Here is an 18,520-nt window from a genome sequence, read left to right as displayed (position 1 = left end):
ATGGCTTCCACTAGGGCACAAGGGCTTCGGTGCAATACGTTTTCAAAGCTAGGGCCACAGAGAAGCATCCAGCATGATTCCAAGGAGGGCGGCCCGAGTAAACGGGATAAAGCTTGGCACCGTTTACCGAGCTGGGCAACACTGGGGGGGAGGTGTGCGAATATGTTTGGTGGATACGGATACACCCCAAGTTCAAAGATGCCCGTGATGACTTTCAGGATGAGTGGGACGTGGCTGAGCAGAGCACAGCTGCTGGAGTTCCAAGGGTGGGACTGGGGAGCTCCCTTCCTGGCACAGCGGAAACGAATCCAACTAGGAACCATGAGGTTGCAGGTTTGATCCCGTGGGTTAAGGATCCTGCGTTGTTGTGGCTGTGATGCAGGCCCACAGCTGTAGCTCCGATTCGAGCCCTGGCCGGGGTTGTTCCATATCCTGCAGGTGTGGCCCTAAAAAGCAAAAAAAAAAAAAAAGGGGCGGGGGCGGGAGTGGAGATGGGGTGTGAAACCCTCTCTGACCGCCACCCATGGGAATAGATGACGTTGTGACTGTGGAAAGAGAAGAGGCCCAAGGACTGGACCGCAGGGCACTGAACACTTAACGTCTGTGAGAGGAGGGTCGAGCACAGAAAAACCCAGGGAGAGAAATGGAAACGCGAAGCGCACAGGTGATGGCGCTCCAGCCGGTGTCTCCAGCGAATGGAAATGACCAGCTGGGCGACTGCGCTGAGAAGAGGAACCAAAGAACAGCGCATAGTAAGGCCAGAAGAGTTTTTTTCCTGGCCAAACCCAGGACTACACCCAGGGGCCCCGTCTCCCCCACGGAGGGAAGCGCTCTGGAGAAGCACGGTTTCCAGCAGTTTTCTCTCTTCCGGACAAAGAATATGCCCCAACCACGACGGGATACATTCCTTGAAGGTTTCAAGAGAAGCACAGGAGCGAGCACGCAGCGAGTCAGCAAGACGCCGGCGTCTGGGAAGGGAGCCCCGGCTCTGAAGGAGCACCAGCCCTGGCGTCCCAGGCAGGGGCCATCCTACCCGTCTGGACACCGCATTCTTTCCCGAAGAGGGTAAAGCAGACGCGCAGGGCACGACAAACAGACCACGGGCAGACGAAGTGCACGGCAGCCCCGGTACAGGCCAGAAAGGGTCCTCCAACCTGCACAGGTGAAGCGCTGAGAGAGACCGGAGCTGCGCGGATGTGGCAGGGGGGCAGCAGGACAGGGTCCGAGAAGCAGCCCCTTCCTGGAGGAGCTGCGCCCACGGGAGGGGCCTGCGGGACCCTTTAAGGTGGGCTTCGGGCGGCCGGGGCGAGCACTCACCTGGGCGGGATCCTGCAGACGTCCGCAGCGGGGTCCAGGCGGCTCCGGCGGAGGAGGGGCTGTCGGGCGGCCCAAGGGCAGCCCCGCAGGCTTCGAAGCCGGTGGGCCCCGCGCCTGCCCATGCCTCTCGCCCCCGGGGCCACGCTACCCGGCAGCCCGCATCCCAACCCCACCCGCCGCCCCCGCCGTCCGAGTCCTGGGGGCGGAGCTGCGCGCGGCGTCCGGCCTGCGGCGGTCACGTGGGCCGCGCCAGCCAATAGGCGCACGCCTCGGTGTCGAACCCGGCCTGCGGGGCGCGGGTCGAGCAGTTGGTGGCGGCGGAGCGAGAGCGCTCGGGACCGAGGTGCGGCCGGGGTGGCAGGGGCCGGGATGGCGGGGGTCCGGAAGGCAGGGTGGAAAGCCGGGAGATGGGGGAGGCGCCGCCGGCCTCCCGGTGTCCAGGCGGCCCGCCACGGCGCCCGATCGCCCTGTCCCCGCAGGACCGGCCATGGAGCGCGAAGTCCAGCGATTGCGCGCCGCGTTCCAGGCGGGCCGATCGCGCCCTCTGGCCTTCCGGCTGCAGCAGCTCCAGGCCCTGCGCAGGATGGTGCAGGAGCGCGAGGAGGACCTGCTGGCGGCCATCGCCGCGGATCTGAGCAAGGTGCGCCCCGCCGGGCCGCGGCTTTCCGCGGCCCCCCTTCTGCGCTGCCCTACACGTTCCTGCCCTTTCCCCGCCGCGTTTGCGGTCGTTCCCCCCCGAACATCCTGCGTCAGTTTCGTTTCTTTCAGACCTCTGATTCCGAGGCTTTTCTTGTCTTTTAACTTTGTGGTTTTTATGTAGACACGGGGTTTTTGCTTGTCGTACTCAGATTTTTCCTCCCTGACTTAGTGTTTCAGACCCTCGCCCCCCGGCGAGTCACCTGGGGACCTTGTTAAAATGCAAATGATGCTTCGGTTGGTCTGGGAGGCGGGTCTGAGATTCTGACAAGGTCCCAGATGAGACCGTGCTGCCTGTTTGGAAACCATGATTTGAGCAACACGGCTTTGGGTGGCCTTTCCCTGTGTTTCATAATAATCTCGTTAGCATTTTGTTTTTACTTTTTCTCTTCATTCTAGGGGTAACGGGGCCTTGCTCTGGCTTTGTGAGCTCCGTTCTCACGCTGTTCTTTGTGAGAAACGGTTCTCACTTACTCCCAAAGATTACCTGGCAGGTAGTAACATCAGTCCTGACAACAGCGACTATAAAATTTCCTTTAGAGTACTTTTGGGGCAGAGGGCCTGGGACGCCTGTTAATCAAGGTGGATTAAGTACGATTCCAAAGTCTGAATCGTTCACTTTAAAAGCATTTGTGAGTGTGTGTGTGTGTGTGTGTGTGTGTGTGTGTAAATATGCAGGATTGCTAAAGAAGTATAATGGGGAGTTCCCGTTGTGGCTCAGTGGAAACGAATCCGACTAGGAACCATGAGGTTGCGGGTTCCATCCCCGGCCTCCCTCAGTGGGTTAGGCATCCGGCGTTGCCATGACCTGTGGTGCAGCTTGCAAATGCAGCTCTGATCCGGCATGGCTGTGGCTGTGACACAGGCCTGCAGCTACAGCTGCGACTGGACTTGTAGCCTGGGAACCTCCATATGCCGCGGGTGCAGCCCTAAAAAAAAAAAAAAAGAACATACTAAACTCTTTGCTCTTCAGCGTTTTAAATTCGGTTGGGAAACAAAATGTACACAGATATGCAGTCGTAAAGCCAGTGAAATATTAAGAAACAGATCAGCGTGGCGTCGCTGTCATTTATAAAGTGTGATCAAGGCACACTCTTAATTAGGGACGTCTTCTCGAGAGTGATTTTTTTTTTTGTCTTTTTGCCTTTTCTAGGGCCTCTCCTGCGGCTTATGGAGGTTCCCAGGCTAGGGGTCGAATCAGAGCTGTAGCTGCTGGCCTACACCACAGCCACGTCTGCGACCTACACCACAGCTCCCGGCAACGCCGGATCCTTAACCCGCTGAGCAAGGCCAGGGACCAAACCCGCAACCTCATGGTTCCTAGTCGGATTCGTTAACCACTGCGCCACGACGGGAACTCCGAGAGTGTTAATGTTTAAACCTGACTTCCAATGGTCTGGATCAGTAAAGAAGGATTTAGAGGGATTGAAGATATTAGAAAGGGAGCTGGCAAGTCCTCCTCGCGGGCTGGGAGGGGCAGAAGGCTCTGCGTGGCTGGCAGCAGCTTGTCCGACGTGCCAGCTGCCTCTGTGGGCGTGCCCAGCCCCGAGCTTCTGACACTGCGGGCTCAGGAGGGTTAACTGTGATCCTCTCCTAACAGAGCAAACTCAATGCCTACAGCCAAGAAGTCCTTACCATTCTTGGGGAAATTGATCTGGCGCTGGAGAAGCTTCCCGAATGGGCTGCAGCTAGGCCAGCAGAGAAGAACCTGCTAACCATGCTTGACGAGGCCTATGTCCAGCCAGAGCCCCTGGGTGTCGTGCTGATCATTGGAGCGTGGAACTACCCCTTGGTTCTCTCCATCCAGCCTCTGATAGGAGCCATCGCTGCAGGTCTGACGGCTGCTCCCGGCTGTACGCCTTCCTCCAGGGGCTTAGTCTCTGATTGGTTGTAAATTAAGGAGTGTGTCTGGTTGAGTACTTTCGCCTGGGGGCTTTGCCCTGGTTTACTGCGGCAGTGCATTGAGAATTTGTAACTATGTCCATTACCTGTGCAGTGGGCTCCAAACGTGTGTAGGGTGACTGTTTTGTGAAGCCTCAGGGAGTGGACCTGCCAGGGTGCAAAGGCAGGCGTGACCCGGCAGGCCCAGCTTTGGAGTCAGGCACCCCTGGTCTCCTGCGGTTTCAGCTGCCACCTCTGGCTTTGGGGTCTGACCCGTTTCTTTAGTCACATACGGGCTCCGGGCTCCGGGAGTCCTGACAACTTGGGCGTGGAGCACATGCTGGGAGATAAAGTTCTCATCTTGTTTGCACAACAATGACAGGGCAGGCAGGAAAGTCCAAGGGTGGGAGAGGGTGGGAGGGGACAGGCTGATGTGGCCTCCCTGCCGCCAGGCCTGATGGTGGGAACTGAGGAGGCGGGGCAGGGTGCAGAGCCTGGGCCACTGGAGGGCTTGGCCTGTGCCCTCTCCGCGGGCACCATCTGGGCGCCTGGTCAGCTCCCCGAGTCCGCGACAGTGCTGCCCGCTTTGTGCTCTTTAGGAAACGCGGTGATTATCAAGCCTTCCGAAATCAGCGAAAATACAGCCAAGATCGTGGCGAAGCTCCTCCCCCAGTATTTAGACCAGGTGAGAGCAGCTCACGTCTCTTGGGCGCGTCCGCCTGGCAGGCTGAACCTGCCTTGCCCTTCCCGCCAGGCCTCCGGGGTAAGACTCGCGCGCTTGGCTTAACAGGAGGAGTTTGGTTCCAAGACAAACTGAAGGATGGCTCAGCTACTGTGGGTGCAGGTTTGTTTAGGCCCATGACGGCGTGGGCAGAGCCCCCCCCGCCCCCGCCGACCCTTTTTGGGCCAACAGGGCTTCAGGTGCCCTCACCGACCGAGGGACGTGCTGAGGCGCAGTCCTCAGCACGTCCGTGTCTAAGCGGGTGTGTTGGTGGCCCGAAAACTACAGAAGGAAAATGTCCCCCTGGACTGAGCGTGGACCCTCCCCCGGAGTCAGTGACCCGAAGCTGGGGCAGGACACGATCTGTGGTGGCCCCGGCGCCCCCGCCCCCCCCCCCCCCCCCCCGGCGGAGCTGCTGCCGGGAGGCGTCCTGGTCGAGCGTCAGGGCTGCCGATGTCCTCGGGGCTCACAGCCCAAGGGCAGCTCAGAAGGGTGGGGAGACAGCAAGCCCGCCTGAGCAGGATTTGGAAGCAGCAGGGGGAGGCCCACTGTGCTTGTGGCGGGGAGGGGGCAGTCGCACATGCTCTGCGGATGAAGCCGTCGGCAGGTCAGAACTGGGCCGTCGCTTGGGCCGGTGAAGGTCGGGTAGATGAGGCGTCAGCAGGGAGCCGGCAGGAGCCAGGCCCAGGCCTCAGAGTCTCCCCAACTTGGCCCGCTGCTGCAGTCCTTGCCGCCTGGCTTCTCCTGCTGTCGTGATCTAAGATGCCCGCTCTTTATGTAGCTGCTCCTGATGGCACAGTGCTGAGAAGGGCCCTGCGTGCCCCTCTGTGCCGTTCCCCCCGCCCCAACAAGAGGAGGCTGAGGCTGGGAGCCGGGGGGCCTGGGAGCCAGCAGGCTCAGGGTGCAGGTGCAGCTGGGGTCCCACTTGGGGACTTGGGCCCTGACCGGGGAGCCTGGCACCTGTTCGGTCGGCAGGCACTGACCTGGCTCCCACACGGGCCGAGCCCCGTGCAGAGGGACATCCAGCTTAAGACCCCGGCTGGGGGCCCGTCCCCTGGTCCCTGGCAGCAGCCGCGGTCTCAGGGAAGCCTCGTTTCACTCGCGCAGTGCCTTCCCCGGGTCGGGTCCAGCCGCCCCTCTCGTCCACTGGGCTCTGCGGTCAGTCCCACTGCAGGTTGTGGTTCCCCGTTGCCATCGGACCCTTGCCGCGTCTTCCCAGGTTCTACCGCTCGTGTCCGACGGCAGGATCAGCGGGAGATGCAGGTGTCTGTGCTTCTTCCTTCAAGGACCTGTACGCTGTCATCAACGGCGGCGTCGAGGAAACCACGAAGCTGCTGGAGCAGCGATTTGACCACATTCTCTACACGGGAAGCACCGCGGTGGGGAAGATCGTCATGGAAGCCGCTGCCAAGCATTTGACCCCTGTGACCCTTGAACTGGGGGGGAAGAGCCCGTGTTACATTGACCCAGACTGTGACCTGGACGTCGCCTGCAGGTGAGACTGGCTCTCTGGCTTCCCGAGTGTCCCAGCCCGGTGAGACGCCTCCGCTGGGGCCGCCGGGGCCTCTTTGCCCTGGACCCTGCGCCTCCTGCTCCAGAGACGTTAAGCGGGGTGGGTGGTGTCCTCACGGGGAACAGGGCTCTTTGGCAGAGCGCTTCCCGACGCCATGGCCCGAAGTGAGGGACACGGGGTCCGGACAGCCCCTGGCTGACCGCAGGGATGACGCAGTGTTCTTTCTGTTCCCGCGGTGGTAGATGTGGCCAGAAGGTTCCCTGCTGCCCGACGGTCCCAGGAGTAGGCAGCGGCGAGAAGGGCATTCAGCCCAGCTCTTAACTGAGTTCCCATGTGGATAAAAGCCGGTCTCACTCACCCCTCAGGGTAGAGCAGCATCTCGCACCCGTGAGCTGGGAAACGAAAGGTTTCAAGTTCTCGCTGCTCAGTCAGTGGAGCTGACAGCAAGTGCTGAAACCCACAGCCGCCACTGCTCAGGGCCTCTCCCCCGCTTCAGAGAAGGGGGCGGGGGTGGGGCCCGGGTCCAGGGTGGCTTTGTAAGGAGACGTCGACTTCCTGGAACAGGAACCCCTCAGGGAGCCCATCTGGGGCACAGCTTTCCAGCGCGGGGCACGGGTGCTTTACGGGTGCCTGTCTGGCCTGCACCTGGCGTTTTGCAGCGGGGCCCAGAGCCTCCGCAGGAGCAGTGGCGTCTGCGTGGGGCCCTGTCCGCTGGATGTCCCCTTGGCTGGAGTGGGAGGGGAAGGTGCCCAAGGCTGTCGCTCCCTTTTGCTGCGGTGGGCAGCGGCTCACCCGCGTGCCCTGGCACGGGGCTTTCCCTGCTCCTTAGCGTGTTCTAGTCTCAGTTCCAATGGACTGATGGAGAGATGAGTTTTTAAAACATTTTTCGATAAAGATTACCAAGTCCGTGGGCGAGGAGAGCTGGCTGAAGACCATTCAGACAGCGCAGGCGTGCGAGCGGGTGACCGGTGGGCTCAACCCTGTGGCTCTCGGGGCTTTTCTCAGACGCATCGCCTGGGGGAAGTACATGAACTGCGGGCAGACCTGCATCGCCCCCGACTACGTCCTCTGCGAGCCGTCCCTCCAGGACCAGGTCGTGCAGAAGATGAAGGAAGCCGTGCAGGTGTGTTTCACGGGGACCTGGAGTGAAATGAAATCAGCTGTTTGCAGGGGCTGTCCCCCCCTCCCCAGGAAAACTCCAGGAGCACGTGTGGCTGAACTCACCTCCCAACTGAGGAGCAACTGTCCCACACGCTCTTCCTGGGGGGTCCACGGCGCGGGCTTGGGTCTATGTCACACGCACTTGTGCTGTCCAGGGGGTCTGCCGGGGACAAGAGTCCTTAGTGGAATTCTTGCTTTAAGACAAAGTAGCTGTTGGGTGGTTTGGGAGGATGCTGCCAGCCCCCCTGCAAGGCAGGCAGCCTCTGGCCTGGGGCGCTGCTGGCTGTGGTCGCCAGCTGGGCGGCGGTGGGGGGGCACTCAGACATGTCTGGTGAGCTCTGGACGCGGCCACCCGTCCTGTGGGGTGTTTACAGCCACATACTCTAGCGAGGGGGTTGAGGAAGGCCACACGGAAGTGTCCTGGGCTGAGCCTGAAGAAACGGGGGGTTTGGGTTGGAAGAATGGATGGGGCGAGGCCCTGTGACAGCTCCGTGGTGGTGGTGGCGGCAGCGGGTCATGGAGCCCCCGCGGGGAGAAGTTGCTGGAACAGCACGGCGCAGACAGGAACTACGGAGGTGCGGGGGGTCTGGGTGTGGACGTCGGGCAAGCGTGGTGACCCCCGAGCACCTGCAGCCGTGCTCCGAGGCGTTGCAAATCTTCAGCCCGCGGGTCTGCGCCGAGCTTCACCAGGAGCTGTGGACGGGGCTTCCAGTCCTCACGCCCCCGGGACCGACTCGGGGCCCAGGTGTCCGGGTCCTGAGCTGGCAGCTTGTGGCTCCGGAGTGGGGGCCCAAGGACGTGCGTGTCCGCTCGCTGTCCAGATGGAGTCCGTGAGTGGAGGGCAAGCGCACAGCCTGTGGTGGGAGCGTAATTGAGAGTTCCACGGGCTTGATGTCCTGCTGATTGCTTGGTTTTTGAGGTTCTTTTCCTTTGGATAATTTTTTTTTTTTTTTTAAATGCTTCTCAGGGCTGCACCCTCAGCATGTGGAAATACCCAGGTTAGGGGTCGAGTCGGAGCTACAGCTGCCGGTCTACACCACAGCCACAGCAACGCGGGATCTGAGCCACACCTTCAACCTACACCGCAGCTCAGGGCAACGCCAGATCCTTAGCCCCCTGGCGCGATCAAACCCGCATCCTCACGGACCCTAGTCAGTTCGTTACAGCTGAGCCACGACGGGAACCCCGTTTCCTTTGGACCATTCAGCCAAACTACATTGTGATCTCTTGAGGGGCTTCACGATTCTCGGTGAATAGTTCGCTTTGCAACCACAGGGTCTCTGCCGCCACCACCCAGCTCCCTGCCGGAGGAGAGAGCCTGACGCGGGGCAGGGCCTCCCCGGAGCTCACCCCAGGAGGGAGCAGAGGAGCCCCTGGAAAGTGGGAGGTGTGGGGGTGCGTGAATGCTTGTCCTCGGCGTGCCAAAGCGCTTCGTCTCGCCACTGCTGAAGCAGCCGGGTGGCGGGGGGTGAGACCTGGTCTGGGGGCGTGCGTGAGTTTGTAACGACTACGAAATGAAGACCCCGGGCCTTCTGCGATGAGGAAATTCTGCTATAAACAGGAATTTTATGGAGATAACGTAAAAGACTCTCCGGACTACGAAAGGATCGTCAATCTCCGTCATTTCAAGAGGATACAGAGTCTGCTCGAGGGGCAGAAGATAGCCTTCGGTGGGGAGACGGACGAGGCCACTCGCTACATAGGTAACGGGAGCTTCCCTGCGGGAAGAGGCAGTGGGGCGGCTCCTCCTGCTTCCCGACGCGGAACCACCTCAGGGATGCACAGTGTGTCCTGAGCTACTCAACACTGCTCTCTGGCCACCCCCTTGTTACAAACAAGTGGAATGCGACGTACGTGTGTTTCACAGCGCCCCCTGGCTTGCGCTGCTTGCGTATGTTTTTGCAGACATCTCATCGCATTTTCTTCCTCCTGGCATCCTTGAGAAGCAGGAGGAAACCCCCACGATGGTAGCTGTGGCTGTGAGAACGAGCAGCCCAGGGAGGGAAGGAGCTCTAACTCCACGGCTGCCACGGGCGCCCTGCTGTGCTGGCCCTCATCGTCTGGTGCTCTCTTGTGTGTTTTGGTTTTTGCCACAAGAGTGTACTGCCATTTTAAACACATTCATTTAAAATTGGAGTTCCCGTCGTGGCGCAGTTGAATGCAACTAAGAACCATGAGGTTGCAGGTTCGATCCCTGGCCTCGCTCAGTGGGTGAAGGATCTGGCGTTGCCGTGAGCTGTGGAGTAGGTTGCAGACGTGGCTTGGATCCCGCGTGGCTGTGGCTGTGGTATAGGCCGGCGGCTACAGCTCCAATTCGACCCCTAGCCTGGGAACCTCCATATGCTGCAGGTTCAGCCCTAAAAAGACCAAAAAAAAAAAACAACAACAAGGAATCGATGTTGGTTTGACCCGAGGAGGGACTGTCTGCACTGGCAGACAGCCGTAAACATCACCTCCTGTTACGTGGGAACACAGCACCCAGCGGGGTCACAGGTGTACAGGATTCACCCAAGTCTCTCCCCTTGGGCTGCCTGAGAGTCCCACTGTACCTGCTTGGAGATTTTAACATCTGCACAGCTCACCCACGCACCCGGGACCTTTCTCAGGAGATGACACGTGGGTGGGAGGCGGGGAGGGGACCCCATGAGCCCAGCATCCTGGGCTCCTCCTCCTCCAGCGTTTTCGTTCTGCTGCTTTCTTTTCCAGCCCCGACGGTACTTACCGATGTTGATCCTGAAGCCAAGGTGATGCGAGAAGAGATTTTTGGACCCGTTCTTCCGATAGTGCCTGTGAAGAACGCAGACGAAGCCGTAAAATTCATAAACGAACGCGAAAAGCCCCTGGCTTTCTACATATTTTCTCGTAACAATAAGGTAAACCTTACAGTGGACGGCCCCCGGTCAAACGCCACGACTGTGGCCGTGACCCCCGTTCCTTCTCTGCCGCAGAGCAGGGGGTGGTTATTTGTGATGCCAGACCCCCCCCCCCGCCCCGGTGGGGCTGTGCTCACCGGCACCGTCTTGGGTGATAAGGCCCTGGGGTCAGAGGCACGTCCTGGGAGTGTCACAAACTCCCGCGTCCTGGGGAGACTTTCCCACGCCAGCCTCAGAAGCTCTCGCTGTTGGTCCCTCGGGCGTCCCAGACGGAGCCTCCCTCATCCCCGCCTGGTGCCCACGGCCACTCAGCAAGGCTGAGGAGCCGGTCGAGACGTCTCGGACACGGGCCCCTCCGTGGCGTGACTCTGTGGTTGGAGCGGTGCTGCCGTGCCAGCCTGGCCGGCAGATCACACCACGTCCCCCAGGCCTGGCCACCCCACCCCCACTCTGCCTGCAGCTCGACCATCCGCACAGGCGGCGACTGGCTGCTGCTGAGGGGCAGCGGCCTCCGGGTGGGCAGTAGGTTCAGGCGCCCCTGGAGAAAGGGCAGGTATGGCAGGCGAGGGCGAGCAGATCCCACACCACGGGCCGAGCACGGTCCTGGGACCATGCCTAGAGCTGGCGATGCTGTCGGGGTCGTGACCTCTGCAGCTCTGCCCAGTGGGACGGACACAGGGCACAGGGCGGGCTGTAGCCACAGCAGCGGGCAGTTGAGGTGACCTCAAGCAGCGGTGGACGGAGCAGGTGCTGAGGGCCCAGGAGCTGTGGGTGGCGGTGACATTGGCCCAGAGGACCTCGCTGGCGGGCAGCCAGGTGAAAGCGACATCTGCCAGTCAGGCAGGTTGTGCCTGTTCACGACCTGGGCCAATCAACTGCTTTCTTCACAAGTAGGATGCTGTGTCTGAAATCTGAAATATTTTTTGCATTTCCTAAGAATCAGACGCTATCTGTTAATCACTTGCTGTGACTTAGAGCAGAGAAAGAGTAGCCACTCTTAAACCCTGGCAAACGTCCTGAACAGTCCCTGGCAGGAGGCTGGGGCGGGTTTGGGGTGCAGCGCGACCCCGTGGGAGGGACTCGGCAGCCGTCACGCTGGCTGAGCCGCGCCCTCCTAGGGCTCAGGCTGGCACGCTGCCCCGACTGGAGGGGCTGCTGGCCGCGCCAGGGCGTGCATCCCAGCCGTGGGCGCCAGTGACGCGGGCCTCTGTGCTGCTCCTCAGCTCATCAAGCGGATGATCGAGGCAACGTCGAGCGGGGGTGTCACAGGCAACGACGTCATCATGCACTTCATGCTCAGCTCCCTGCCCTTCGGAGGCGTGGGTGAGTGCCCCCCCCGCCGTGCCCCCGCAGCCCGTCCGAGGGGCCCCCTGCCCTCCCAGCGGGGCCCCGCTGAGGTTGCTGTGTCCTACCGCCCCGCCCCCGCGCGGCCGTGTCCCTTTTCTTGCTTTATAAGCACCTGTCGCATTTTCAATGAGGAGCGGGAAATCAGCTGGGGGCAGGAGTGTCCCTTTGCCACCTGAGCCCCTCCCAGTGCCCGCACAGCGCCCCCCAAGGTGTTTCATGATTCTAGAAGAGCAAACCAGCGCCCGTGTCCCAGAAGGGGTCAGGCAGGGCGAAACCTGTTCTCGGTGAAGCTCTGTGGACACAGCGGGGCCCTGCTCCTCCCTCTGGGCTGTGCTCTGCCTTCCTGGTCACACCGAGAGGACGGGCCCAGCCTGTTATTTCCGTTCGGGGCACAGGCGATGGCTGCTTTCTCTCCCATCTGATGGCGTTATTACCAAAGGGCGAACCTGTAGAGCAAAGAGCAGACAACAGAAGCCTGGGTCTTCAAGCTCCCCGTTCCCCTCTCGCCTGTAATAGCTCCATAGCTCAGGGCGCAGGGGTGCAGGGGCCAGGTGGCCTGCGCCTGGTTGAGGCACTTGTCCCACAGTTCCCCTGGTGGCCACGTGTCCCCCCCGTTCTGGTGTAGCTGTATCGCCAGCGCCTGGCACTGCTGGCGAGTGTGAGGGGTGGGGAGGTGCCAGGTCAGGGGATGGGGACCCGTCGGAGCTGGCAGACGGGGACCAGGACCGTGGGGGGAGCCTGCAGGTGTTTCGGGGGGTCAGGCCTTGGGATTTGCTGATGGGCTGAACGCGTCGTGGGGAAAGAGGGGGTGGAAGAAAGAAAGGGCTGGTGGTTCGGGGCTGGAGTTAGGATGCTCGCACTGCCCAGATGCCCAAAGGACCAGGGCGGACTGTGTCACCTCTAGTTCCTCAGGCCCCGCACGCTTCTGACCCCACCTCGCGGCTCCTGTGACATCAGTGGTGCTCCAAGGGCGAGTCTGGTGGCGCGGGGTCAGCCCCCTGCACGACAGGCAGCGGCACGTGGCGGCATGGCCACACGTGCTTCTTCATGACAGACGGCACCCTTGTTCCCCTGAGTGCAAAAGGCAGGCAGCCTTTCCAAGAAAACCTGGGGAAGAAGAGCCCAGGGAGGAAGTGTAGGCTCCCCGAGACCCGACTGTTGGAAGCTAACGTCCGGCGCACGTGCCAAAGTCCACTCCGTGCGGGTGTCTGCGAGGCAGGACCCGGGCCACTTAGGAGGAAGAAGTCCTGACTTCCAGGCACAAACACGGGCGATGTCGTGAAATACAGTTGCCCTTTTTCTCTAGAACACACACCTTGGGACACCTGTCGGCAGCTTCAGCTGCCCCCTTAATGCTGCCCAGCAGCCTGGCCCCAGTAAACCACGTCCTGGCCCCGTCACCTGGGCCACATGCCTGAGTGGAGAGCGCAGCTGTGTGAGGGGGTAGAGGTGGCCGCGTCGCCCTGCCGTCCTGGCCTTGGTTACTTTCCAGGAGCCCTGAGGCCATGGCCAGGGGGGCAGGGACAGTGTGACAGTGGGGAGGGGCACCCGCAGCCCTCGGACTCAGCCCGTCTGGGGTCACGCTTGGGCTTTGCACTTTTCTCCTTGGGCAGGTTACCTGCTTGGCAGCAGGGGTGCTGGGGACAACGAGCACCGTCCCCGGCCCCAGTGGCACGTGGCCCCCGGGAGCTGCCAGTCCTGGCTCGACCTTCGGGGAGACGGCCCTGGAATGAGCAGGGGCCCTGGTGGAGCAGCGGGGGCTCCCGGTTCTGCCACCGTGAGGCCGGAAGGAGCCTGTCACCTCTGGTGTCCTGTCTCCCTTCATTTCAGGTTCCAGTGGGATGGGAGCTTATCACGGCAAGTACAGCTTCGAAACCTTCTCCCACCTCCGGCCCTGCCTGTTAAAAAGCTTGAAGGGGGAAGGTGCCAACAAGCTCAGGTACCCCCCCAACAGCCAGTCCAAGGTGGACTGGGCCAAGTTCTTCTTCTTGAAGCGGGTCAGCAAAGGGAGACTGGGCCTCCTCTTCCTCGCGCTGCTGGGCGTCGTGCTGGCCGTGATCCTCAAGGTGAGTGCGGGGGGGCGCCTTCCATCCCGGGAGCCCCCCGACCTTGGAAACAAACAGTGTCCTATGACCCTTCTGGGCCTCAGGCCCCGCCCTGCGCATCTCCGACTGCTTTGGGGTCCCAGCCACAGGGCTGAGTCGTGGCCGCAGGGACCATCGGGCCCCCGAGCCTCTGAGCCTCGGTCAGTGCAGGGGGGCGTGAGCCCACCCAGTGCATTGGAGCCTGAGCTGCGGGCCCAGAGTCGTCCGCTCTGGGTGCCTGGCTGCAGCTGTGGCCTGGGCTGGGCGGGGACCCGACGCAGGGGCTTCTGTGCTGGGGAAGCGGCTTGACCGTGACCCCTCCTGCTGAGTGCCGCAGAGAGTCTGCCTCTGGAGATCAGCGGTCGCAAGGTAGGCTACCCAGGGCGGTCTGTAAGCTTGGGTGATGGAAAAAAGGGGGCGGTGAGAGCGGGCGGAGTTGCCGGGTCTCCCGGCTGCTGGGGTGCGTTGAAAAGGCCTTGATGCCCATGAAGAATTGGCCCCGGGGCCGCGGGATTCGGGCGTTTCCTGGAAGCAGCTGTGGTTGTACCATTATTTTGTTTAAAGTGCGAGAGGAGCCGGCTCGCCGAGGCGCAGCCTTGCCGGAGCTGGGCTCCCGGTTGCATTTGGAATCAGCTGGGTTTTCTGAGAGATCCCAGGCTGTGCCGAGGACAAAGGCTCTGCTGGTTCTGCTGGCGGCTCCCAGACCGAGCCCAGCTCCCAGAACCGGTTCCCATAGAGGAGGCAGGGCTCCCGTTTCCTTTTTCCCATAACCTGGGCCAGCTCAGGGTGTGTGTTCTTGTAGCTGTTTGTTTTTCTACATGTGGAGGCTTACGTGTTATCCACAAAGCAAGCCTGTCTCCGGTCCCTTCGGACTTGGCCTCGAGGATCCGAGTGCTGGCTCTTAGCCCGCGTTTCTCAGGGTGAGAGGTACTGGCCTCTCCGGGTCCAGGTGAAGCCTGCTTCCCTTCCAGGAAGGACAGTCGCAGGTGTGTCTCACCGTCCCGGGGACCTGCCGCTGGCCCGCTAGGCCTAGTCACTGTTGCTTGTTCCACAATTTGAGAAGAACCTTATAAAAAGCCCTGAGTCGCTTTTTGTTTTCAGTTGTTTTGTTTTTTTAAATAAGTTTGACTTGGAGTTCCTGTAGTGAGTCAGTGGTAATGCACCTGACTAGTCTTCACGACGACACGAGTTTGGTCCCTGGCCCCGCTCAGTGGGTTAACGATCCGGCGTTGCCGTGAGCTGTGGCGCAGGTTGCAGACGCGGCTCGGATCTGGTGTTGCTGTGGCGTAGACCAGCAGCTGTCGCTCCGATTGGACCCCTAGCCTGGGAACCTCCATGTGCCGCGGATGAGGCCCTGAAGGAGGAAAAAAAAAAAACAAAGGCAAAAAATTAAAAAGGTCAACTTAGAATTCATGTAGCAAACTTGGGGAATCAAAACACGGGGATCCAGAACTTTCCGTCCTTTCTTTCTTCCGCATCTTCCTGAGGTCGGAGGTGTGCTTGGGTCTCTGGTCCGTATCTGCCCACCTTCTCCCAAGACCTTGGTCCCCAGCCTGACACACATCTTCTCTGTCCGGATGGAGTTGCTTAGCCTCGTGGAAAATCCAGAGGCCCAGGCACGGGGTTCCCGGGAGGCCTTTAGGCACAGAGGCCCTCCCAGACAGGTTGGGCAGGCCAGGTAGCCCGCCCAGAGTCCCCGGAAGGCTTTGCAGACCAGCCTTCCTCTGGTCGGGTCTAGAGAAGCAGCAGGGTGTCATTCAGTTTGGAACAGAAAGTGCGGCTTTGATTTCAGGTTCGGAGAGGGACCTGACTGTGGCTTTGGGCAGGGTGACAGCGTCTCCCGAGCCCGTCCTTAGGCCTCAGCCTCTGCTCGTCCGCAGGAGGCTGGGGGCGCGAGGGAGGCTGGGGCCCCGGCAGCCCCACCTCCCTGCTCTCCTTCCTGGGAGCCGGAGCTGAGTCAAGCTTTGAGGTTTTTCCTCTTTGCTGCTTCTCTGCTCTGCTCTCGAGGTTTTAATCATCTTTCTCAAATCACTTCTTACTTTTAAAAAATGACTCTTGAGGGTTTCCCTGGTAGCTCAGCAGGTTAAGGATTGGGCATTGTCACTACCGTGGCTTGGGCTCAATCCCTGCCTGCTGTCTGTGGGTGTGGTCCAAAAAATTAAAAAAAAAAAAGATTCTGAATCTAAACTGTACATTTACTTGAGAAAGCTTTATTGGCTGTAATTGCCACACATTTTCCTGAAATTGCTTTTTTGCACTTCGTAGTTATTTGTTTGTATACTTGGATATGATTTTGGGGGGGGCTTCTTTTTTTTCCTTGCTTTTCAGGGCCGAACCTGCTGCATATGGAGGCTCCCAGGCTAGGGGCTGAATCAGAGCTGTAGCCGCCGGCCTACACCACAGCCGTAGCAATGCGGGATCTGAGCCGCGTCTGTGACCTACACCACAGCTCACGGCAACGCCAGATCCTCCATCCACGATCTAAGGCCAGGGATTGAACCCGCGTTCTCATGGATGCTAGTCAGGCTCATTACTGCTGCGAACTTTCTTGGGTATGATTTTAATATCACTTGACTGGTGTTAGAATGGAAATGGGAAGCAGCGATTATCAATCCAACAGGAGCACCTGGAATCTCAGTTGAGGGGGATTTTCTCTGTCCACTTAAAAATATGTACAGAAGTACACAGAAGCCACTGTGCCCCACTCCCAAGTGGCAAACAACCGTCTCTCCCATTCCTCTGCCTCCCATCGCCGTGACACCAGGGGCTGCCGCCTGAATTCAGCCCATCTCAAGCAATTTGAAAAGAGCTATAGTTCACAGTACTCGCTGCCCGATGCGAGTTTCCAGAAACCAGCTTTCCTCCAAGGTTACTAGCCTGGGCCCTGGGTGGGCCACACAGAGCACATTTCCATAATCCGTGGGCTCAGATCTCAAGAGAAGGCGCGCGGTCGGGGCGGGGGGAGTTCCCTGGTGGTCTAGTGGTGAGGGCTTATCACTGTTACCGCTGTGGCCCAGGGTTCAGTCCCTGGTCTGGGAGCTGAGATCCCACATCACGCCTTGGCCAAAAATACACACACACACACACACACACACACACACACACCCCACCCCACATCACGCCTTGGCCAAAAATGCACACACACACACACACACACACACACAGTCAAGTCCCAGCAAAACTCGACATAAGCTACAGAAGGCACTGGAAGAGCTTTAGAAAGTTGAGGACTATAAAAAGTTAAAATGAATCGGGGTCGTTAGGCCTTTGAAAATTAAACGAGACGTCTGAACTCTGAGGATGGGCAGCTTCTGAAACCTCAGGGGCGCTGGTGAAATCCCGCGCGCACCCAGGAGTCTGGGGAGCAAACGGTGCGTCACGGTCAGAGCTCGTGCAGACGCAGCCCCCTGCTCCCCACGCTCGGCCGGCGAACGAGTACCTTCCACTCCTGTCTCGCCCCGGCCCAGCACCCTGTCTCCTCTCCTCCTGTCCTGTTGCTGCCGTTCTCGGCGGAGGCCTCACTGCTCATCCTTAGCCCCCCACACTAGACTCCTCGGGGTACCCGGGCCCTTTAGAGGCTCCTAGGAAGTGGCGCAGGAGGTACCTGTCAGGGCCCCGATCCAGGGCAGGGCGGGTGGGTGTGAGCCTGCAGGGTAACCGGACGTCTCTCTCTCCCCAGGCTGGATACCGCTGAAGGAGCTGCCTGTGCTGCCGACGCCTTGTCTCTTCTATTTTTCTATTAAATAGCGAATGAACCAATAATTTTTAAATCCTACCAAAAATAGTAAGAAGATACACAAATGCACCGTAATGGAACCTGAGAGTCACTGCCACTCACTGTCTTTCCAGCCAGAGCCCCACGCCCCCACCCAGGGCTAAGGGTCCTGGGAGGACCCCATCCCGCTGGGGCCCAGGCCCTGGAGCCCTGGGCTGGGGAGCAGCACCCACTCCCCCCCTCCACCGAAGTATCACCCGGAAACCTTCCAGAGTCAGCCCCGCCCTAGTTTCCGGGCCTTCCCAGCCTCCATTCCAGGTTCGAGGCCCTCGAGCTAGGGTCGGGCTGGGGTCCCCGTCCCTCACCATTGAGACTTGAAGACCAGACCTGCGGGCATCTCCCTTTCTCATCTCTGCTCCGTCCTGTCCTGTGCTTGGGGTGCGACGGTCCCTTGTGGCTGTCCACACTCGGTTTCCGATGTCGCTGGAGCGTCCAGTGCGTCCTAAGGCTTCCTGGAAGACAGCGGCCAACGCGTGTACGCGGCTTTCATCTGCCATCCTCAGGTGGAGTTGCTGCAGAATTTAAACCCTAACGTGCATTTTAATGCTGTAACAAAAGTGCTTGTACACTCTGCGAGGACAGCACGGGCCCCACGGAAGGGGACAGAAGACAGGAAACGCCGGGGTTCTTTAGCCAAATGGAAAGTCTCAAAAAGAGCCGGGGGGGGGGTCCTGGCCACAGGCCCCACTTCCTCCACCCCCAACCCCCGCACGCACGCATGCACGTGCTTGGCAAAATCCACCAGTGAGTCAGTGAATGTGACTCACTTTACAGGACGTATAATCCTCTCTGGGGGATGAGTGTGTTTTGTGTCTCATTAGGCGTCTGGAGGATGTTGCCTCACAGGGCGAGGTGTCAAGAATTAGTCACGAGGCTGGTTTAGGAACAAGCTGCTGAGACGGGCTCCACCTGTCAGAAGCACAAGGCGTCTCAGACAAAATTCCACCACGGAATGTTCATTTGATACATTCGATTGTCCATCACTTTCTAGCTAAACGATACTGACTTGTCTACTAGTAGATTCTGCTTCGAAATAAATTTAATGAAATTGCCATGAATTATGATAAAAATGCTGGTTATTCAGAGCTTTCCTGTGGGAGGCACGTCTACGCTTTCTCCAACTCTGAATCCATGTTTTGCCTTTATCCCCCA

At 59.9% G+C, this 18,520-nt stretch overlaps 1 protein-coding gene across 2 annotated transcripts; it reads left to right on the top strand.

The window, feature by feature from the left end:
* Positions 1-1,554: 1,554 nt before the first annotated feature.
* ALDH3A2 (aldehyde dehydrogenase 3 family member A2) lies at positions 1,555-18,426 on the top strand. 2 transcript variants are annotated; one of them, XM_047756703.1, is made up of 11 exons: positions 1,555-1,660; positions 1,797-1,957; positions 3,614-3,845; positions 4,494-4,579; positions 5,902-6,110; positions 7,134-7,251; positions 8,851-8,992; positions 9,996-10,162; positions 11,386-11,485; positions 13,340-13,575; positions 17,273-18,426. In XM_047756703.1, the coding sequence occupies exons 2-11, from the start codon at positions 1,805-1,807 to the stop codon at positions 17,285-17,287; spliced, it is 1,458 nt and encodes a 485-aa protein (XP_047612659.1). In that variant the 5' UTR covers positions 1,555-1,660; positions 1,797-1,804; the 3' UTR covers positions 17,288-18,426. The 2 variants fall into 2 exon arrangements, with proteins under 2 accessions (XP_047612659.1, XP_047612660.1); XM_047756704.1 differs by lacking the exon at positions 1,555-1,660 and having other exon boundaries at positions 1,841-1,957; positions 3,634-3,845.
* The last annotated feature ends 94 nt before the right edge of the window (positions 18,427-18,520 follow it).

This window comes from Phacochoerus africanus, chromosome 14, assembly GCF_016906955.1.
Source record: "Phacochoerus africanus isolate WHEZ1 chromosome 14, ROS_Pafr_v1, whole genome shotgun sequence".
NCBI lineage: Eukaryota > Metazoa > Chordata > Mammalia > Artiodactyla > Suidae > Phacochoerus > Phacochoerus africanus.
The sequence above is the reverse complement of the archived record's forward strand: the minus strand, read 5'-3'. Positions and strand labels throughout refer to the sequence as shown.